The sequence below is a fragment of the Pongo abelii genome, chromosome 16 (genome assembly GCF_028885655.2).
Source record: "Pongo abelii isolate AG06213 chromosome 16, NHGRI_mPonAbe1-v2.0_pri, whole genome shotgun sequence".
In the NCBI taxonomy this organism is placed as follows: domain Eukaryota; kingdom Metazoa; phylum Chordata; class Mammalia; order Primates; family Hominidae; genus Pongo; species Pongo abelii.
The window spans coordinates 52,841,797-52,863,788 of record NC_072001.2 but is presented as its reverse complement, the minus strand read 5'-3'; the positions used below and the strand labels follow the sequence as shown (position 1 = coordinate 52,863,788).

Genomic DNA, 21,992 nt, shown 5'->3' with positions numbered 1-21,992 from the left:
AATCATTAGTGAGTCATCATGTTCTACTACATTTCCTATGAAAGAAAAGTGGACCAACATATTTTTGATCTACTGCTAGCAGTAATGGTTAAAACAAAAATGATTTTATGCTTGGCTATTTGTAAACTAAAAATATTCAATTAACTGGCACATGCCTATGTTAAAATGCTATCTACTTATTAGGTATTTTTTATAGCATTAGGGGATTTGCAGATGTGATACATCAATTCTCTACATCTTTATCCAAATCATTGATCACAAAAAATAAACAGTAGAAAGTTGAGCACTCCGGTGTGTTACTAGATAGAAACTCTCTAGAGTTTGATTTTGGTCAGTTACAGCTGTTCTATTATTACTAATATCCGTGAGTTTACTATTATTTAGCTTTAATTTCTGTGGTTTATACAAGGTATATGCTGAGATTTTATCAATTACCTTCCTTAATTTAGGACAAAACTAATGATTCCATAGAATTAGCTACAGTCTAATTATTCTATACAGTTAGAGATGATCAAATAACTCTATTAGATAGAAGGAGTTATCTGATTATCTTAGGTTCCATTTCTATAAAATTAGAGGAAGAATTACCCAACACCATCTGATTCTCCAGTTCTCTAGGAGAACAGTGCTGGGTGGTTTTAGAGATGATAGTCAAATTCCAAATTTCCATATATTTAATGGGAAAATGGCAATGTCGTGTGTGAGAGAACAATAAAAATTTCATAAGAACATTTTTTTTTTGTCATTCAGCTGAACATTTTGTGAGTTTTTTCTTCAAATTGTCTTCCATATCAGAATTAAATATTGGCTAAGTTTAGTAGTTTAGCTCTCCCAAGACAGTATTTGGAATTCTGGTCAAAGGTTTTATATTTGTACATATTATGTCACAAGATCTTATTTTCATGAGTGCTAATTTGGGAATGAAGAGGTTTTTCTGAAAACTAGATGAGAAGGCTGCACATTCGTTAGTGTTGCTACTTGTGCATGGGTTTAGCAAGTAGGGAATTTGATCCTGAAACCCAGGTCTTTGAATTTCCCTCTGCACTGCTTGTATTTTATCACCTGTTGTGCTCTCTCTGACATCAGCCCCCTGTAGGCTGTAAGAAAATACAGCTAAGCCCTCAAAACTTTCATTAAAAATGGACTTAGGTTATTAAGTAACATTTTAACTGTTTATTATGTGTTAGAAACTGCCATCAACATCGGTTATGCCTGCAACATGCTGACTGATGACATGAATGATGTGTTTGTGATAGCAGGGAATAATGCTGTGGAAGTGAGAGAAGAACTCAGGTAGGTGTTGAGGGAAGGAGGAAAGGATGGAAGGATGAGAGGGAGGGAGGGAGAAAAGATCAGAGAGTTGAGAAAGTGAAAAGCTATGCTATAGTTCCCTGTGATCTTAACTTAGTATAAAGTTCTTTGTGCATGTTTCCTAAACTTCCTTTCATTTTGGTGACAAACTGAGATGAAGTTGATATCAGTAATGAATTATTGTCTTCAGGCCTCCAACATTTCTCAACTATTTTTAGAAAAGAATTTAAAATCAGCTATATTGAGTTGTCCTTTAAAATTGTGCTTTGGTTAGTACCTGCTAACTCTTGCGTGGTGATGAGTGATCAGTATCATGAGATACTTGTTAAAAATACCAATTCCCTAGCTTCATTCTGACCTACAAATTAAGAATCTACAGGGAATGGGATATGGGACTTTGTATTTAATAAGCACCTAGATGAAGTTTATGATCAGATAAGTTTGGAAAACACAGCTGTAGTAGATGGCATATAAAGATGGAATAGAGTCTTTCAGCATTAAAGAAAGTAGATATTTTGATGTAGTTACTATTGAACCCGGATATATACTGTTTATGTGAAATAAAATACTGTGAAATTTGTGTAACTACTGCACAGTACCAGAAAATACATAAGTGCTGAAATTGGAGGTAGCAGTGGACAGACATTAAAGTTTGAGAAATAATATTTCTTAAGATGTACCAATTTATTTCATTTCCTTATTTCTTGTTACTTTATTTGGAGAAGAACATTTGAAAATCTGCAAAAATATTTTCCTAGAACTTTAAAAATACTGTCTTATAACAATTTTTGCTTGCTTGCTGCTTGTAGTAGCTTCTCTAATCTCAGCCCACTTAGAGACTGGCCAAGCAGAATGACGACACAGAGGCAAATTACTTATCGCTTGCTCCATTCTAGATGGGGAGCTAACCTTCCTTCAGTATAATAGTAGAGCACTGTGGCTTCCCTAATATGTCTCTGTCATTAAACTATTCTTCCTGAACTTTAAAAAAAGGAAGTCTTAAAAGTCAGCACCACTAGTTGATGGTACTTGTACATGAATCTCCCAGCCTCTCGGTTTTACCTGCAGTTAAAAAAAAACAAAAAATTTGCTATATCGTGCTGGTTAGAAACTATGACTAAATACTGCACATGTCTTTGCCAAATAAAAATTGGGAAATTTAATTAGCTACTACTAATATAATTTAAATATTATTATTGGTATAATTTTAATGATAGACTCCATAAAGTCAGTTGGGGAAATATTAGTAACTTATTTAATAATCGATTAAAATTTTAAAAGTAGATTCTTTACCTTTTGATTTTTGGATTATTTGACTCTTTTTAAATTGATATACAATATTTATACATATTTTGGGGGCACATGTGATATTTTATTATATGGATAGAATGTATAATGTTCAAGTCAGTGTATTTAGGATATCCATCACTTTGAGTCTTTATCATTTCTTTGTGTTGGGAAAGAAAGTCCTCTCTTCTGGCTAACTTGAAATATACAATACATGGTTGCTAACTATAGCCACCATACTCTGCTGTTGAACTTTATAATTTATTCCTTCCATCTAACTATACGTTTGTACTAATTAACCAACCTCTCTTCATCCCCCCGACTCCCACCCATACAACCTTCCTAGTGTCTGGTATCTATCATTCTACTCTCTATGAGATCAACTTTTTTAGTTTTCACATAGGAGTGAGAACATGTGAAACTTGTCATTCTGTGCCTTATTTGACTTAACATGGAACCCCTGGTTCCATTCATGTTGCTTAAAATGGTAGGATTTCATTCTTTTTTGATGGTTGAATAGTATTCCATTGTATGTGTATACACCACATTTTCTTTATTGATTCATCCATTGATGGACACTTGGATTGATTTCATATATTTGATATTATGAGTAGTGCTACAGTAAACATGGGGTGCAGATATCCCTTTGATATAGCAATTTCATTTCCTTTGAATAAATACCCAGTAGTGGGATTGTTAGATCATATGGTAGTTCTATTTTTAGTTTTTGGAGAAATCTCCATAGTATTTTCTCTAGTGGCTGTACTAATTTACATTCTCACCAACAAAGTGTAATAGCTCCCTTTACCAGCATCTGTTATTTATTTATTTATTTATTTATAGCTATTCTAGCTGAAATAAAATCACACCTCATTGTAGTTTTGATTTGCATGTCTGATAATTAATGATGTTGAGCATTTTTCATATATATGCTGGCTATTTGTGTGTCTTCTTTTGAGAAATGTCTATTCATGTTCTTTGCTTTTTAATGGGATTGTTTTCTTACTGTTTTAATTGAGTTCCTTGTATATTCCAGATATTACTCCCTTGTTAGATGAATAGTTTGCAAATGCTTTCTTCCTTTCAACAGACTTTCTCTTCAGTTTGTTGATTGTTTCCTTTGCTGTGCAGAAGCTTTTTCATTTCATGTAGTCTCACTTGCCTATGTTTTTGTTGCCTGTGCTTTTGAGGTCTTAGCCGTAAAATCATTGCCTAGAGACCAGTGTCTGGAAGTTGTTTTCCCTATGTTATCTTCTAGTAGTTATATCATTTTGGGGATTATATTTAAGTCTTTAATTCATATTGAGTTAATTTTTGTATATGGTGAGAGTTAGGGGTCCAGTTTCATTCTTCTGCATATGGATATTCAGTTTTCCCATCACTACTTATTGAAGAGGATGTCTGTTCTCTAGTGTGTGTACTTGGTGTCATTGCCAAAAATCCATTGACTGTAAATGTTTGGATTTATTTCTGGATTCTGTATTCTGTTCCATTGGCCTATGTGTCTGTTTTATACCAATACCATGCTGTTTTGGTTACTTTAGTCTTGTAATATATTTTGTAGTCAGGTAGTGTGATGCCTCCAGCTTTGTTCTTTTTGGTCAGGATTGCTTTGGCTATTTGGGCTCTTTTTTGGTTCCATATGAACGTTAGGATTTTTTTTCCCATTTCTGTGAAAAATAACATAGTATGATCATTTTAACAATATTAATTCTTCCAATCCATGAGCATGGAATGTCTTTTCGTTTGTTTGTGCCCTCTCCAATTTCTTTCACTGGTGTTTTGTAGTTTTCCTTGTGGAGGTTTTTCACCTTGTTTAAATTTATCCTTAAGTATTTTATTTTTTTACAGCTATTGTAAATGGGATTGCTTTCTTAATTTCTTTCTCAGGTACTTCACTATTGGTGTATAGAAACACTACTGATTTTGTATCTTGATTTTGTATCCTGAAACTTTACTGAATTTGGTTATCAGTTATAAGAGTTTTTGGTGGAATCATTTGAATTTTTTCTGAATGTAAGATCATGTTGCTTGCAAACAGGGACAATTTGACTTCATTTTTCAATTTGGATGGCTTCTATTTTTTTCTCTTGCCTGATTGCTCTGACTAGGAATTTCAGTTATGTTGAATAGGAGTGGTAAAAGTGAGCATCCTTGTCTTGTTCCAGTTCTTAGAAAAAAGGGTTTCAACTCTTCCTTATTCAGTATGATGTTAGCTGTGGGGGTCATATATGGATTGTATTATGTTGAGTTGTGTTCCATCTACACCTAGTTTGTTGAGAGTTTTTCTGAAGGGATGTTGAATTTTATCAAATGATTTTTCTGCATCGATTGAGATAACTATATGGTTTTTGTCCTTCATTTTGTTGACGTGATGTATCATATTTATTACGTATGTTGAACCATGCTTGCATTCCTGGGATAAATTTCACTTGATCGTGGTGTATTATATTTTTGATCTGTTGTAGGATTTTTTTTTTTTGAGACAGGGTCTTGCTCTGTCACCTGGCTTTCATTGCAGTGGTGCAATCATAGCTCACTGCAGCCTCGACCTCCAGGGTTCAAGTGTTCCTTCCACTTCAGTGTCCTGAGTAGTGGGGACTGCAGGTATAAGCCACCACCACACCCGACTAATTTTTGTATTTTTTGTAGAGATAGAGTTTTGCCATGTTTCCTAGGCTGGTTTCATATTCCTGTGCTCAAATGATCTGCCTGCCTCGGCTTCCCACAGGAGGATCATTTGAGCCCAGGAGTTTGAGACTAGCCTGGGAAACATGGCAAAACAAGGCATGGAGCCATCACACCCAAGCCTGCTGTTGGACTTAGTTTGTTACTTTTTTGTTGAGAATATTTATGTCTATGTTCATCAGAGATATTGAGCTGTAGTTTTCTTTTTTTGTTGTGTTCTTGTCTGATTTTGGTATGAGGGTAATGCTGGCCTTGTAGAACAAGTTAGGGAGAATTCCCTTCTCTTCAGTTTTTTGGTATACTTAAAGATAACTTATAGTAGTTCTTTACATGTTTGGTAGAATCTGGTAGTGAAGTCATCCAATTCTGGGTTTTTCTTTGTTGGGAGACTTTTTATTGCAGACTCAATCTCATTATTGGCTTTTGGTATGTTCAGATTTTCCGTTTCTTCCTGATTCAATCTTAGAAGGTTGCATGTGTCCAGAAATGTATCCATTTCCTCTAGGTTTTCCTGTTAGTTAGCATATAGTTATTCTTAAAGTCTTGATCTTATATATTTCTGTAGTATAAATTGTAATGTCTTTGTTTTCATTTCTGATTTTGTTTATTTGGATCCTCTCTCTTTTTTTCTTGGTTAGTCTAGCTAAAAGTTTATTAACTTTCTTCATCTTTTCAAAAAAACCAAGTTTTCATTTCATTCATCCTTTGTATTTTTTAGTCTATTTTATTTACATATGCTCTGATCTTTATTATCTTTTACCTTCTACTAATTTTGGGTTTTGTTCTTGCTTTTTGGGTTCTTTCAGTCATTTCATTATATTACTTATTTAAAATCTTTTTACTTTTTTGCTGTAGGCATTTATTGCTATAAACTTCTCTCGTAGCAGTGCTTTTGCTGTATTCCATAGGTTTTGGTATGTTTTGTTTCCATTTTCATATATTTGAGGAAATCTTTTCATTTTCATCTTAGTTTTTTCATTGGCCCAGTATTCATTCAGGAACATGTTTAATTTTCATGTAGTGTATTGTTTCTAAGTTCCTCTTGGTATTGATTTCTAGTTTCATTCCATTGTGGTCTGAGAAGATACTTGATATGACTTCAATTTTCAAAAATTTGTTGAGACTGATTTTGAGGCCTAACTTATGATCTATACTGGAGAACGTTCCATGTGCTGGTGAGAAGAATGTGTATTCTGCAACTGTTGGATAAAATGTCCTGTGGATGTCTGTTCAGTCCATTTGATCTAAAGTCCAGTTTAAATCTAATGTTCTTCATTGATTATCTGTCTAAATGATTTATTTAATGCTGAGAATGTACTGTTGAAGTCCCTCATTATTATTGTATTGGAGTCTACTTCTCCCTTTAGATCTAAAGATATTTGCTTTAGATCTGGGTACTTCAGTGTTGGGTGCATATATATTTAGAATTGTAATATCCTCTTACTGAACTGATCCCTTTATCATTATAAAATGATATTTTTGGCTCTTTTTACTATTTTTGGCTTAAAGTGTCTTGTATCTGATATAAGTATAGCTACTCCTGTTTGCTTTTGGTTTCTGTTTGTGAGGAATATCTTTTCCTATACCTTTAGTGTCTTTACAGGTTAAGGAGTTTCTTGCAGGCAGCATATAGATCACATTTTTATAGATCCAGATCCAGGCCATCTGGATCACATTTTTAAAAAACCCATTCAGCCATTCTGTATTTTTCAAGGGGAAAATTTAATTCATTTCTATTGAAAGTTGCTATTGATATGTGAGGTTTTGTTCCTGTCACATTGTTAATTGTTTTCTGGATGTTGTATATATCTTCTGTTCCTTTATTTCTTTTTTATTATATATTTTTGTGTCAGTAGTTTTCTTTAGTTGTAACTTTGAGTCCTTTCTCTTCCTCATTGGTGCGTTTGCTTTACCAGTGGGTTTTGCACTTTTATGTGTTGTTCTTAATAGTAGATATTGCCCTTTTGCTTCCAGGTTTAGGATTCCCTCAATTATTTTGTAGGGCTTTTCTAGTAGTGTTGAATTCCCTTAGTTTTTGTTTGTCTGGGAAAGATTTTATTTCCCCAAAGAGGGTAATTTTATTTCTCCACAATAAAGTAACTTTATTTAGAAATAAATTTATTTCTCCAAAAAGGATAACTTTGCTGGGTATAGTATTTCTTGACTTCCAGATACTGTCTTTCAGCACTTTGAATGTATTATCCTGTTATCTTCTGGCTTGTAAGGTTTTTACTGATAAGTCTGCGGTAAGTCTGATGGAGACTCCTTTATAGGTGACTAGATGCTTTTCTCTTGCTATTTTTAGAATTTTCTCATTGTCATTGACTTTAGACACTTTGACTATAATGTATCACAGAGAAAACCTTTTTGCATTGTACCTGTTTGGGGATTGCTGGGCCTCCTGTATTTCGATGTCTAAATCTCTTGCTAGAGTTGGGGAGATTTTATCTATTATTTCATCAGTAGGCTTTTGAATGCTTTTGTTCTCTCTTCATCTTTGGGAATGCTGATAATTCAGATATGTGGTTGCTTTATGTTGTCTCTCACATGTCATGTAGGCTTTGTCTACTCTTGCTAATTCTTTTGTTTTACTTTTGTTTGGGTTATTTCAAGAGACCTGTCTTCTTCTGAAATTCTCTCTTCTGCTTGATCCAGTCTATTGTCGAAACTCTCAAATATATTTTTTTATTTCATTCAATGAATTCTTCAGTTGCAGGATTTCTGTTTGGTTCTTCGTTATGATATCTACCTCTTTGGTAAATTTCTCAATCATATCCTGAATTGTTTTTTTCATTTCTTTGTATTGTTTATCTTTGTTCTCTTGTATCTCACTAAACTTCTTTAATATCATTATTTTGAATTATTTTTATGGGAATTTCATAAATTTCCTATTCATTGGAATCTGTTACTGGAGAATTATGGTGTTCCTTTGGAGTTGTATTTCCTAGCTTTTTCAAGTTTCTTGTGTCTCTATGTTGCTATCTGCACATCTGGTGTAACAGTCGCTTCTTCCAATTTTGTGGATTTACTTTCATAGGAGAGGACTTCCTCAATATGTATCTTGGTATTGGTTGAGTAGGGCACTTTGGCTTTGATTCTGGATGTGTGCAGTAGTATATTCTCCATATAGTTTATTTGGCTTTCATTTTTTTTTTTTTTTTTTTTTGGTAAACAAAGCCAGTGGTGTCTGTTGTGACTTCCTCAGTGGCTTAGGGTGTGGTTGTTAATGGAGGCTGTAGTGAAGTTTTATTGGGCATGGGGAAAGCAGGTGGGACAGTCTTTGGGCCCCAGTGGGAGCAGTGGTAGGCTGAGCCTGCCTGTCTTTGGGTCCAAGGGTAGCACATTTGGCACTGGCGTTAGTGTGTCCTGGTGGGCTGATTCTTGGGCCACCAGGAGGCTTGCTCAGGTGACAGCAGTAGAAGCAGTGGGCTGGACCTTGGGCCCCTGGGCTGCAGGCATGGCATAGGCAATGGCAGAGGCAGTGGTTGGACAACTCTCTGGCTCCCAAATAGCCTATGCTGGTGTTGGCAGTGGCTGTGACAGGCTGGTCAGGCCATTCCCCAGGTCCACGGGTGGTAAGTGCAGGTGGGTGCTGGCTGTGGTGGTAGTGGCAGGCTGGGTTAGCCTGTCTTCCAGTCTCTGGGAGGAGTGCTAATGATGGTGGATGGAACCATGGCAGTGGATGGTGGATGGAGCAGGGTGATCCCCAGGCCCCTAGGTGGTATGCTCAAGTACTGGGGTGGGGGGTATGGAGGGCGGTCAGAGCCAGACTGGACAGACGTGTCTGTATGTTCCCCTTGTACTCGCTGTCCAGTGGTATGTATGGGTGCTGGCTGTGGTGGGCAGGGACAGGGTTATCCCAAGGCCTCTGGTGGAATGCTCAGGTGGGGGTGGCAGTAGCTGCACTATGGCCGTGCTGGCTGCTGGGGTGAGTGGGATTGCTTTTAGTAGTAGCAGCCTTAGGCAGGTGGCTGGGAAGTGTGTGCTTTGGCTGTAGGTGACAGCTATATGTGGGGTAGCCTATCCTTAGGGCATGTGGAAATGTGAGGAAGTCCTGTTGCTGGAAGGACAGTGGGGTTGCTGTCAGCGTCTTGCACTTTGGCCATGGTGGCAGTGGTGGCAGTGGTGGTGGCTGCAGGTGGGGAATGTCAGTGGAGCTCCAGGAATGTGGAAAGCCAGGTACTGTTGGGCCCCCAGGCCGGATGAGGTCTGGTGGGGCTGGGCTCTCAAAATGACACTTTGCTGTAGCTGCTTAGGACTTGGAGTGGTATGTGGGACCCAGTGTGAGCTCCCTGTCTGGGGGCAATGGCACTGCCTTGTCTTCAGGCAGCTCCCTATGTTAATTTCAGGGTCTGAAACGGTTGAGAGGCTCTCCCATGGCTAGGAGTGGAGTCTGTGGTGAGATTGTGAACCACTGGGCATCCCTCACTGATACTTTCCCTACACAGGAGAGCCTTTCTGGGCTCCCAGCCAGGCAGGATGACTTGTTTCCCTCTCCTTCTTTTAGGTGTTTCCTGTCACTTCTCTCTTGAATTCCAATGTTCTCTCTTAGATGACATATTTGAAGTATGATTATTACTCTCTATCTTGATGCTTCTTTGTGGAGGAGGCAACTGCCAGATGCCTTTAGTCGTACATCTTGAAGGACCACTCTCATTCAGAACTTGACTCTTGCTGAAGGAAGATAGGTGCAAACAGATCTAGATTTTAATAAGCCTATTGCTAAATGTTTTGAGACAATGCCTGGAAGAGTATTGTAGGCAGTACACATGTATTACCTCACTTTGTTCTTAAGAAACTCAATCGTAGGCATTACTATTTTCCCTGTTGGACATATTAGGAAGTTGAAGTATATAGAGGGTAAGTAACTTGCCCAAAGTAGTCCGTGGTTCAGGTGGGATGTGAATCTAGGCAGCTTGGTCCCAGAGGCTGTGCACTTGCCATGTGTTTCCCTAAACACACCTTAGATTTATTCTTATTCCCTTTAATAATTAATCTAAAAATGTAGTTGTTAAGGTATCTTACTGCTTCACTTGAGTAAATGGTCAGACACCAGATTAGCAAGTAGAGTCAGCAGAAATTTCCAGGGGAAATAGCAGATGTAGGAGAAAGAGTATGGGCTTCATGTCAGCTGGATTTGAGTTGGAATCTCAGCTTCATGCTTAGGCTGAGTGGGAAACTTTTGATATGTGAATAACCTCTCTCTGCTTGGTTTCCTCATTTGTAAAATGGGGATACAAATATCTACCCTGTAGCTTATTTTATTTGGGGGATTAGATAAGAACTTAAAGCTTTATGTCTGTTCCATGAGCATCTTTCTTGCCTTCCTCATTCCTTGTCTATTTCCTCCCTTCTCCCTTCCTTCATTCTTTCAGCCACTGATCCCAATCTTTCCACCAACAAGGACTACTTTTGTAACTATTTCCCCAATAAGGGCAGCAGGCCTGGAACAGTGGGGAAGGAAAGGGTAGAATAAAATAGACAGCTTTTTGGAGGTAGAATGAATAGGTCTTGTAATTTGATTGGATGTGAACAGAAGTAGTAGGAGGCTTATGTCACTGCTAGGTTTCACAGCCCAGAGTGTGCTCGGGCATGCAAGAATAGAAACTCATTACATTTTCTAAAACTGAATGTGAGCCTCTTTCTGTCTGAGGACAGAACAATTAAACTAGGCATTTTCAGTTAAATTTAGTTCAAGTCTGGGATGTACAATTGCCTCACCTGTCACTGTTCATCAGTGTCTACCCTGCTGGCATCCAGCACTTCCCACGTCTGTGTTCCTGTCTGGTGTCTGCTCTGTTAGGGTTGATGTTGGCTTTCCCTCTTGGCTGACTTCCACACTCTGCCGGGGAACCACGGCAAGTGTGGCTGCTCTTCCTCACCTCTCTATGCCCAAGAAGACTTGTGTTCTTATATGGCCACTTCAGTTTCTAAAATCCCTTTACTCTGCTGATTCCCCTAAATTTGTCTGAGGATTCTATTAGCCACATGGTTCCTTTATCCACTACCAATCCAGGGGCTGGTCAGGATCCAGGCTTTTTTTAGCCATCACTTATCAGTTTCTAAACTCCTCAAAAGCCCCTTTCCCTAGGCTGGGATAGGAAATGAAGGAAAGTAATTTCTTCCTACTCTGCTCCTTTTGTCATCATTTTAATGCCTTGACTCATTTAAAGTTTATTCTTTTGATACTTAAAGAAATCCGCCCCCTTCTTTTTCCAAAAGTCCAATTAGTAAAATTCCAGATTGCTGAAATTCAGACTAATGATGCTGCTATGAGTTTCAAAGCCCTATTTTGGTGCTCAAAAAGCAAAAGTTTGGTTCTATTTTTCTCCTTCTATATTTGGCTCTGCAGATCCTCCTGAAGCAAAGTATGCTTGTAGTTAAATAGAGAGGATCACTTGTGGTCCTAGTAGTAGTGGGAAAAGGAGCGATTGAGTTAATATCTCAAGATTTTATCCAAGTACATTTGGTTGACTAGATGACACAACTATCATTATGTGGAAAGAATATGGAGAAATGTGAACTACTTGTATACTGTTGTTGGGACTGTAAGTTGATAGAAACTCCCTAGAGGACAAACTAGTGATATATTTCAAAATTACACATATGCATAGTTTTTACCCAGTGATTCTTCTAGAAATTTCCCTTAAGAAAATAAGTGAACAAATGTATGAATTTGTATAAAAAGGAATATTTATTGCTGTATTGATTTATGATAATAGAGATGAGAAATAGTTCAAATAACCAGCCATGAAGGATTTTGTTAAATGCTATGATATATACATGCAATGGAATACTCTTCAGTCATTCAAAGTGATTTTGTATTTTTCGACATTGGAAAATGTCCATGATATGTTTGTTAAATGATAAATGAGATTACAAAACATCATGCATAATATGATCTCTCTTTTTGCAAAAAAGTGTATGTGTGTTTGTGTATATATATATATGTAGGTACATATATGTATAAAACACTATACATCTACCCACCTCCTTACCTCCTTGCCTACCAAGATCTGGAGGATATAAACGGTGGTTCTCTCTGGGTGATAGAATTATGGATCATGTTTACTTCCTTCTTTATGGCTGTTTGTATTATCTGATGTTGTAATAGTGTTTGTGTAATGCTTTTACAATTAGAAAAAAGCTAAAAAAATTATCTTTTTTAATGAGAAGAAAAAATATTCAAAAGAAAAAAAATAAAGAATTTCCAGAGCCTTGGGGCCACCTTGCTCAGCTGACTGGAAAATAATGTTATTTCTACTCAGACTTGTAGGTAACCCCATTCTTAGAGTATAAGACAGAGAGGCAACGTATGATAGAAAATTCTATGTAAGAAGAATCATTATAGTTACAGTGTGCATTTTCTTAATATTAGGACTGGGGGTAAAATGGCATCCAAAAAAGCTATTGCTCAAAGTTGCTCTCTATGCTCCTAATCTCAGCTACTTATATCTAAGCCCACAGCTTTGGGATGAAATATTGAAATCATAAATTTGCACCATCTCTTTTTCTTGTGTTACGCTTTTGAGTTCATTGGGAGTTCATTTAAAAAGAAAGTGTAACGAAAGAACAGGATCTGAACACTAGTAGCTCTTGAAAAGAAATGACCAAAATGCTTATATTTAAAGCTGTCAAACGTGCTTAGATTATTTCATAAACATGGATATATAATTTTTATACATATCATACATATGGCTTGTTTCAAATTTAGTGTCATGCAACCATTTTAGACACTTTTGAGTCCTGGGTTAATTTTGCTGCTGTAGCTGCCTTATTATTAAAGGCATGCCTAGAAAGCTACAATTAAACCCTGCTGTGGTTTTTCAGAAAATTACTACATTGAATACATTTCACCAATTCATATGTCTTCTGCTGAAAGGAAAACAGACTGAGAATTTAATTTTGATTGATCTGAGAGGAAAACTCATTCCGTATTTCATTTTTATAGCATTGATCACGTGTTTTGTAATTAGAAAAACTCATGTTCTTTAACTAAATCATAAAGTGACTCCACTGCTTCTGAGAAGTATCCCAGTGATATAACTAGGAATTGATATTTCTTCTTTAATCAACAAAATATGCGTCGGTATTTTTGAACATCTACTTGAAGGAAAATTATTTATTTGAATGTGCAGGGTTCTCAAATGCAAATGGCTTCAGGAACAGGCATATAGCATTAATCATGTGATCTGGGCTATCTATTATACATCAGGGAGTGATGGGGCCTTTGGTGAGTGGGAACATCATGTTGGCCATAAAGCCATAGAGATTCTTTAAGACATTGTGCAGGCCAAACAAAATGCATCTTGGTCTTAATTCCTAACCCCTAGTCACCCAGGAAAAATGTTTTAGTAGATTAAATTTCTCTCATGAATCATAAAATTTTAGAGCACTTACTTAGGTAATCTTGTAGATCTTCTGGCACACACTGGTGCAGCAGCCCAAGTTTTCATGATCTATTTTGACTGCTTGGGGCACTAGCCAAGCTGATTGGCTGGTCCCATTTCCTGAGCTCTAATAATGAAACTGGTTCAGTGGTTGAACGTCTTAAAGGTCTCTCAGGTAGGGTAGTAAGGAGTGGAACTGGGAATTCAAATCAAAATTTCATGTACTTTCTCCCTTTCTCTACTGTTGGCAGGGTAGTGCTGTCCCTTAAAACTGTCCCTCCGGCACTGTGTCTTAGTCCAACCTAGAGGCAGTCTGTGGCTGACTCTATGTGTAAACCAGCTTGGTGCAGTAGACCAAGAACTGTGAATGTGAAGACCTAGGTTCTAGCCATGGATCTGTCGCTGGCTAATCAAGTGGCTAGAGATCAGATAACTCAACTGTGGAAACAAACATAAGATGTCAGAGGCAGTCTGAACCCAGGTTTCCAGGTTCCAAGCTCAAAGCTCCAGCTTTCGTATCAAAGTCCAGATTTTCTTCTTTTAAACAGGATGTCATGGTTTCAATCCATTTCCCAACAGATCGATTTTTTTTTTTTTTGAGATGGAGTTTTGCTCTTGTTGCCCAGGCTGGAGTGCAATGGCGCCATCTTGGCTCACTGCAACCTCCTCCTCCCAGGTTCAAGTGATTCTCCTGCCTCAGCCTCCTGAGTAGCTAGGATTACAGGCATGTGCCACCAAGCCCAGCTAATTTTGTATTTTTAGTAGAGATGGGGATTTCTCTATGTTGTTCAGGCTGGTCTTGAACTCCTGACCTCAGGTGATCTGCCCACCTCAGCCTCCCCAAATGCTGGGATTACAGGCATGAGCCACTGTGCCTGGCCACAACAGATCAATCTAACCTTTCAATATAAAGTGCCTTAAGAGGACTGACTAAATGACTCTTTTTTCCAACCATCCTCTTTTCTTCTTTATAGGTTGTACGCAAGCCAGTATGTGCTTAACTATGCTTTGCTGTGCTTGTGGTGGCATGGAGCTGTGAATGCCACAGTTGCCTCAACTGTTAATGCGATTCTGCATGCCAAGAATTGTAATAAACTGCCCTTCATTACGCAGCTTGGAAAAAACAGGCACTCTTTTGTTTTAGCATTTGTTATTTGTATTATATGGTTAAGCATTGTGTGTTACGCTTGCAAAAATGTATAGCTCATAGTCATTGAAGGGAGTTATGTGTAGCTTTTTCCCTTCCTAATAAATTGTTTTTGTGAGAACCAACTGGTGTTTGAAGAGCTAAGTTCCAGGAAGGAAAAGAAATGACAGCTACAGAGTGTGGGCAAAGGTCTAAAAATATGAAAGCCCAATCTGGCCAAGAGACGTTGGCGTGTACAGAGAAAGTGCAGTGACAATTTCAGCAGAGCCAGAAAAACTGTCCCTTTTCTGCCTGGAAAAGGGTTCATGTGAGATGTTAGGAAGACAGTTTAAGGAGAAAAAAATCCTAAGTAAATAGAATTTCAGCCAATACTTTCATGAACTTCACCCTTCTTTGGAATGTTTTCACTCTCTGAGGGGAAAACAGATTGAGTCATTTATACAGCAAGTGAGAACTTTACTCAAAAGGAGTACTCAGGAGATGTTTTCCCTGTGGTGCTTTCTGAAGTCGCAATTTATGAGCTCTGCAACATTGTCGGAGAAATGTTCGTTTCCAAGGAACTTGTCTCCCTTGCTTTCTTTATTACTTGGCACTGTACATTTTCATGACTGTGAGAAGGATTCCCTGACATAGTTATCTGATGGGAAAGTCTGATCCTCTCACTTAAAACAATGATTTTTCATGTCTGTTCTACCTCCCTCTCCCCTTTGTAACTCCCTAAATTTCACACATGGCACTCTGACTTTGTAAATCTTTTTCTTTGATTCTGCAAACTGATTGTTAAATGTATGATATCATTCTTGGAACCATGTAACCTCTGGGTTCCTAAATGCAGATGTGATTTTGGTCTTGGACAGCAGAAGGAGATATTGAGCTAGAAGTTAATGTATCTTTTTGTGTCGTTTTTATTTTTAAACTTAGTATGTAAACAATTGGTGTTACATTTTCAAATAATTAGACAGCTGAGGGCTAAAATAGTTGTTTTGGTAAGTGGACATTCTCTTCTTTCAGAGGAGCCTCAGCATAAAACCATTTCAATAAACATTTTCTACACAGGATGAGTAATTTCATTTTGCCAAAAGACACAATATTCACTTTCTGGTCTTCTCTCACTCTCCATGTTCTCCTGAGTGCTCATTTTGTAAATGCCAGTTATGACCCATGCTGGATAGTTCTCTGGTTGTGGTCGAAGCTTCTGTAGGTATGTCAGCTTGCCTTATGTTACTTCAAAGCCTGCGCTCAACTGTTCTTGAAGAGGAATTTCCCTTCCTTTAAAGGCATCATCTTTCCATTTTGGAGAGAACAGTAGAATGCCACTTCTAAGCGTGCTATGTCACCGTACAATCTTCCTCTTAGATGGCAGAGATGCATGGGATGTGAGCAGGATTGTTTTATAGCTACTGCTAATTAGATCTAGAGCATTTGGAGGGCGGTTCCATTTGGAACAACCCTCTATACTTTGGTGTCTAGTTTTTTTCCTAGAAGATTTATTCTATTTTTTAAGCTGAGTACAATTTTTGCTTAAAATGTTCTATTCTATTATAATGGCTATGCCAATTCAGTAAGTACCATCATTTTTTTTCTTGTTAAAATTAAAAAAAAATGTTTCTCAGAGGACTGCTATTTTAAGCTGGATTGTATTACATTGTACCTCAAATTGATGAATTTATTTTATGTATAGATGTCCTGGAATTCCTAGAAGATTTCATCAGTTGTCTTTAGTCTTGTGCTTTCCATTATTTAACAGTATTGCATGCCAGATAGTGGTTCTTAAGCCCTTGAAGCTCAGACAATCTTAAGTACCAAATCTATCAAGATCCCCTAGTTTAAACACAGCTCAAGATGGTGATTTAGCTTTTAGGTAATTTTAAACGTTTAAGATGATTGTATTTTCATTATGTTTACTCTCCTACATCCTGGAATTTGGAAATTTGCTATGATATTCCCATCACAAAGAATTATCCAGCTTGCTTACTGAAACTGGGTCTTATGCCATATTCTATCTGAATAGTGGTGAAATACATTTACCTCTAGGCGAGTTTCTTGTTAGAGTTAGTAGGCATGCTCTGTATGCTTTGTTATGTTTCACTTTTCACCCTCTCCTTTAAGGAAAGCAAAACAAAATTTGTTTGGACAAAACAGAAATTTTTCCAATGGCCATGTAGTTTGTGAAAAAAAGCAGCAGCTGGAGTTGGATTCTATTGTAGAAGAAACCATAACAGGAGATTATGCCTTAATCATAAATGGCCACAGTTTGGTGAGTTTGCCTAAGGTTTTTGTCCTTTCTTTTTCTTCACTGCAATAATCATCTCTTTTGTGCTATCATAATGAGACCTCCTTTGTCTTTTCCAGACAAATGTCACTACTAGATACGGGGCATATGCGATGATTTCCTGTTTGCAAAGGGAAAGGAAACTTCTAATATATATCTCATACATTATTATTTGGATCACCACAGTGAAGGGGAGGCTCCAAAGAAATGCTAAATTCACAGAATATCAATCTTGTCTAAATGACTATGGACCACTTACCAGTATTATTTAAGTACCTTTCTAGAGGGGAGTGTTACAGCTCATTGTTACTTAATTAAAATAATACAACTGGGTGGATGTATTATAATGATTGCTCTTACTAATGTTTGTGATTTGTGGAGCACAACCTGACCTTCATGTAATTACTATATGAAATTATTGCCATTAAGATACCTCTAGTGGTTTTTCTAAATAGCAGCATTTTACAGAAATGCCAAACAATTTGCTGTATTAGGAAATCTGGTTCTTGTCCTAATAGAATGAACTTGCATTGTACTTTTAATGTAGTTCAGATTCTGAATCTTGAACAAACATGAAAATACTCCTCTGAGTTTCTAATTTAAAATACAAAAGCTCCAGTTACACTCCAGTGAAATTATAATTTATATGCACAAAGAATCTCATATCTTTCTCTGGCTTTGATGATCATTTTTCACTTTGGAGTTTGGACAATAAATGTATCTTCTTGTAGACAGTTTCTTAGAGGACAAAAGAAGTTGAGTATGAGGATATTGTGTTTTCTCCCTTGCGATCAGCTGTCTGTTGTTAGCTCTTAGTGCTTAGAGCATTATCCAGCTGGATTCCAGACATAATGATGTGTTGCCTTCTACACCATGGAAAGTTACAGAGCTCAGCTGCAGGCCAAACTCAGTTGAAAGTTTGTCCAGATGACACAAAATTCCTTTATGCACAGAAGAACAGTAACTGAAAATTACTACTGTCATCTGGGTCTTAAAGCTGGTGGCCCCCAAGCTGAATTCCCCAGAGACCACAATATGGAAAGGGGACCTTATGAGTTATACTTTGACTTTCTCTCAGGCTCAAAGAATCCAATGTGTGGTGGCATTAGAGTACTCTGGTGATAATTTATACTATTCTCTCGCTCTGTCTCTAAGTGCATTGAAAGAAGGAGGTAAGATAGATGCTCTTCAAGAACACCGTCATCTTCAAAGCGTGAAACTCATGGAACCATGAAATGCCATTTTTAATTTAAGGAGACTTGACTATCTTTTTGCTAGTATGGTCAGAAAGCTTTTTTTTTTTTTTTTTATCATGATTCTAATTTGCTCAAATCCTGATGCTTTGCAGAACGTAATTGGGCCTTTGTTTTTTCTCAGAGTCTTAACATAGTTTTTCACTTGCTGATAATAAAAAAGAGAGAGAGAGAAAGAGACCATTCTAGGCAAGACAGACAGTTATCCGTTTTCTCTTTCAGAAAGAGTGATAATATTTGAAAATGCCAACTCACAATTTCACCTAGGAATTACAGGTTTGAACATGAGAATTTTCTGTACTGAGTTATGTTTTTATATTTATTTACCCATCCAGCCATTCATCCATTGGCATTTTTATTAAGCATGCCCAGGTCACAGTGCTAAAGTCTGAGGATAAGACTGTGAATAGAACATGGTTCTCGTTTTAGGGATTGCTGTCTAGTGGGTGAGATAATCACACAGTGGTATGACAAATACTGTAAAAGAGGAATGAATGCAATGCTTTGAGAGCACAGAGGGAGACAAATTTACTTCCTTGTGGGAGAATCAGGGAAGACTTCCTGGAGAGAGTGATATTTTGAAGTAGAGGTAATGGCAAGTACAAAGGCACAGAGGCAAGAAAGAGCCCATTCAATCATGAGGAACAAGCAATTTGGCACGATGGGGAAAAAAGTGTAGACTTAAAAGTGGTGGTAGAAGATAAAACTCAAAAGGAATGCAGGGGCCAGATTGTGATGGGCTGTGAATGTCTTGCTAAAGATTCACTCAAAGATACTGATGACTGAAAGTGTAAGTGGATTTGTTTCCTCTTAATGTGTTTATTAAAGAATTTACAGTAAAACATTTTCTAGGAAAACAAATTGCACAGTTAATTGGAAGGGATTGTGCTATCTTTTTTAGTGATTTCTTGGCATAGCTAAAGGCTCTTATGCATTTGGATAGGAGCAAGAGTAGAAATGGTTGAGGAACCCTGTCTGTGACACAGCTTGCATGCTCCCCTTTTGCACAGGCCTCTCTGGATTTCAGTCACTATGTTCTTCAAGGGACAATCCCCAGATCATCTGCTTTTCATTTTGCCTGCACATTAACAATCACAACAAACTAAATATACAAAACAACAATGCAAAGAAACAAAAAGCCCATCAGATAGAATAAACAAAACATCATCATTTGTAGTTCATTCTAAACTTGATGAGCTGGTAGATAGGTTCTGTCTTTTGTTTTCATCAATTTTCATGGTTTCTAGAACTTCTCCAGCATTTAACTCTCTCCAGTGCAGCATGATATCAAGGAAGACATATAAATGGCAGTTTCGTTTATTTTTATTTTAAAATTCCTTAGTAGTATTTTAAAATTTGCTTAGGAGTTCAGTACTCATTTGTTTAGTTTTTGTTGCTTGTGTGATTCTGAATCAACAATGACTTTTTGGAGCGAATGAAATGGTTTAGCAAACAAATGAAATGGTTTTAGCAAACAAAACAAGACATTTGTCTTGTTTCTCAACTCTCATTTATTGTTTCCTGTTCTTGTTTGAATTTTATTTTTAATCACACAGGCTCATGCCCTAGAAAGTGATGTGAAGAATGATCTCCTAGAACTTGCTTGCATGTGTAAGACTGTGGTTTGCTGCAGGGTCACTCCACTCCAGAAAGCCCAAGTGGTAGAGCTGGTGAAGAAGTACAGAAATGCTGTTACTTTGGCCATTGGTGATGGAGCCAATGATGTCAGCATGATTAAAAGTAAGAGGATATTTGCTCAATGGGGTATGCTGCATACATGGGGGTCCTCAGTTCAGCATTTAGCAATATATAATCACTAGATTGCATTAAAATTTAATTTTGCCAGTGATTCTAAAATGAATGATACTTCTGGGTCCAATGCTACCACCATTATTAGTATTCATAACAAAATTTCTTTGTCTTTAAATAAACCATTTGTATATTTTTAGGCTAGAAAAAGACGTCGTTCACCTTTTACTATTTGAGGAAGTAAGTAGCTACGGTGTAGAGGAAAGAACACCAGACCCACATTTGTAACATGTGACTTTAACCCCATCTTTGCCACTTACAAATTATAAAAACTTCTGTAAGTCACTGAACTTTTCTGAGGCTGACTTTCTCTTTTGTAAAACTGAGATAAATATCTATCATAAGTGTTTCATGAGATAATATATGTGAGAAATTATAATTGCAATGGCTGTAAGTTTTCCGTAAATAAAAGAGGAATGACAAGTTTCCGAAAGAGATTGTGGCTTTGTTTTGGGAATGACAGTGTTCCTCTTTCCTTTGTAGGTGCTCACATTGGTGTTGGCATCAGCGGCCAGGAAGGATTACAAGCAGTCTTAGCCAGCGACTATTCATTTGCACAGTTTAGATATCTCCAGAGGCTTCTCCTTGTTCATGGAAGGTGGTCTTATTTCCGAATGTGCAAATTCTTATGCTATTTCTTCTATAAGAATTTTGCGTTCACACTTGTGCATTTCTGGTTTGGTTTCTTCTGTGGTTTCTCAGCCCAGGTTGGTAAAAAGCATGCTTTTTTTTTTTTTTTTTTTGTATGATATTGCAAATGACTTTTCTTCATAGCTCTTTACTATAAATTAAGCGCATTTTTTAATGGCTGATTCAAGTAACAGTATTACAATTATGTAATTGATAGTTGACTTGAGTTTTGCACCCAAGAAGAATATGTATCTAGCTGGAATTTTATTTATTTATTTTCTTATGTAGATAGTCAACCAGTGAGTACTCCTTCCGTGCATACTTAAGTTTTTGTTGAAATGTTTTTGGTATGATGACAGGTAAGCTTGTTGTAGAGATTTAATTTAGAACAGAAGTCTGCAAATCACTAATAAGAAATGTTGAGGTATCTTTACTGGGAAGATGGTTTCTTGTCCAACACACTAAATGTATCTGGGCTGTTTGGTACTCTGACATCAAAGTTGTTTAGACAGCAATTCATCAGCTAAAAGTTGATCTATAGATAATGCTGGTAGGAAGAAAGAAAAATTAGCAAATTTATAAATTAGGATTCTATTTTTGTATCACTTCATATACATTAAAGGATAGTTATTTAACCACACATCTTCAATATCAGAAAAGTTTTAACCCAATGAATCAACTGTAAAATGTAATGTCTATATCATTTAAATATACTTATTAATTTAAAAAATTTTTTACCAAAAACTTAAATGTAGATATGGCATTGACATTTTGAACAACAATACAAGAAAAAGATTGTCCTTGAAAATGAAATGGTAACCATAACTCTCAGAGATTTATTCAATTGTTCTTCCCTTCTTTGGGTTTAATCAATGACACTGGATTCAACGATATGCATGAAGGTGATTTTTAAAAAATCATTTTATTCAAAAAGACTGAGTATAAATGAAATCTTTGCATCTTCTTCTTACATGTGCTAAGGGAGATTAGTGAATTCCTTTTTACAATGAAAATACATTTTCAACATTTTCCCCTTTTTCTGGGAAGTTGAGATTTCTTAAAGTGAGGCACACCTGTTCCCATTCCTAATTTTCTCTTTTTAGGATAACATGCCCCAAACTAAGAGTAGATTATGTTGACATTTTTGCCTTTTTTTGTTAATCTCTTGACAGTTGAAGTAAAGCAGAGTCTTGATTTTAGCTACT

The 21,992-nt window shown here is 36.8% G+C and overlaps 1 protein-coding gene across 9 annotated transcripts in view; it reads left to right on the top strand.

The window, feature by feature from the left end:
• Positions 1 to 21,992, top strand: part of ATP8B4 (ATPase phospholipid transporting 8B4 (putative)) — a 334,774-nt gene that overhangs the window by 264,448 nt on the left and 48,334 nt on the right. For all 9 annotated transcript variants that reach the window (XR_008513460.2, XM_054531022.2, XM_024232115.3 and 6 more), the window contains 4 exon segments: positions 1,188 to 1,293; positions 16,933 to 17,080; positions 19,905 to 20,088; positions 20,641 to 20,864. Coding sequence is in view for 8 of the 9 variants with exons in the window: in XM_054531022.2 (XP_054386997.1) it covers positions 1,188 to 1,293; positions 16,933 to 17,080; positions 19,905 to 20,088; positions 20,641 to 20,864 (662 nt within the window). In the remaining variant the exon portion in view is untranslated.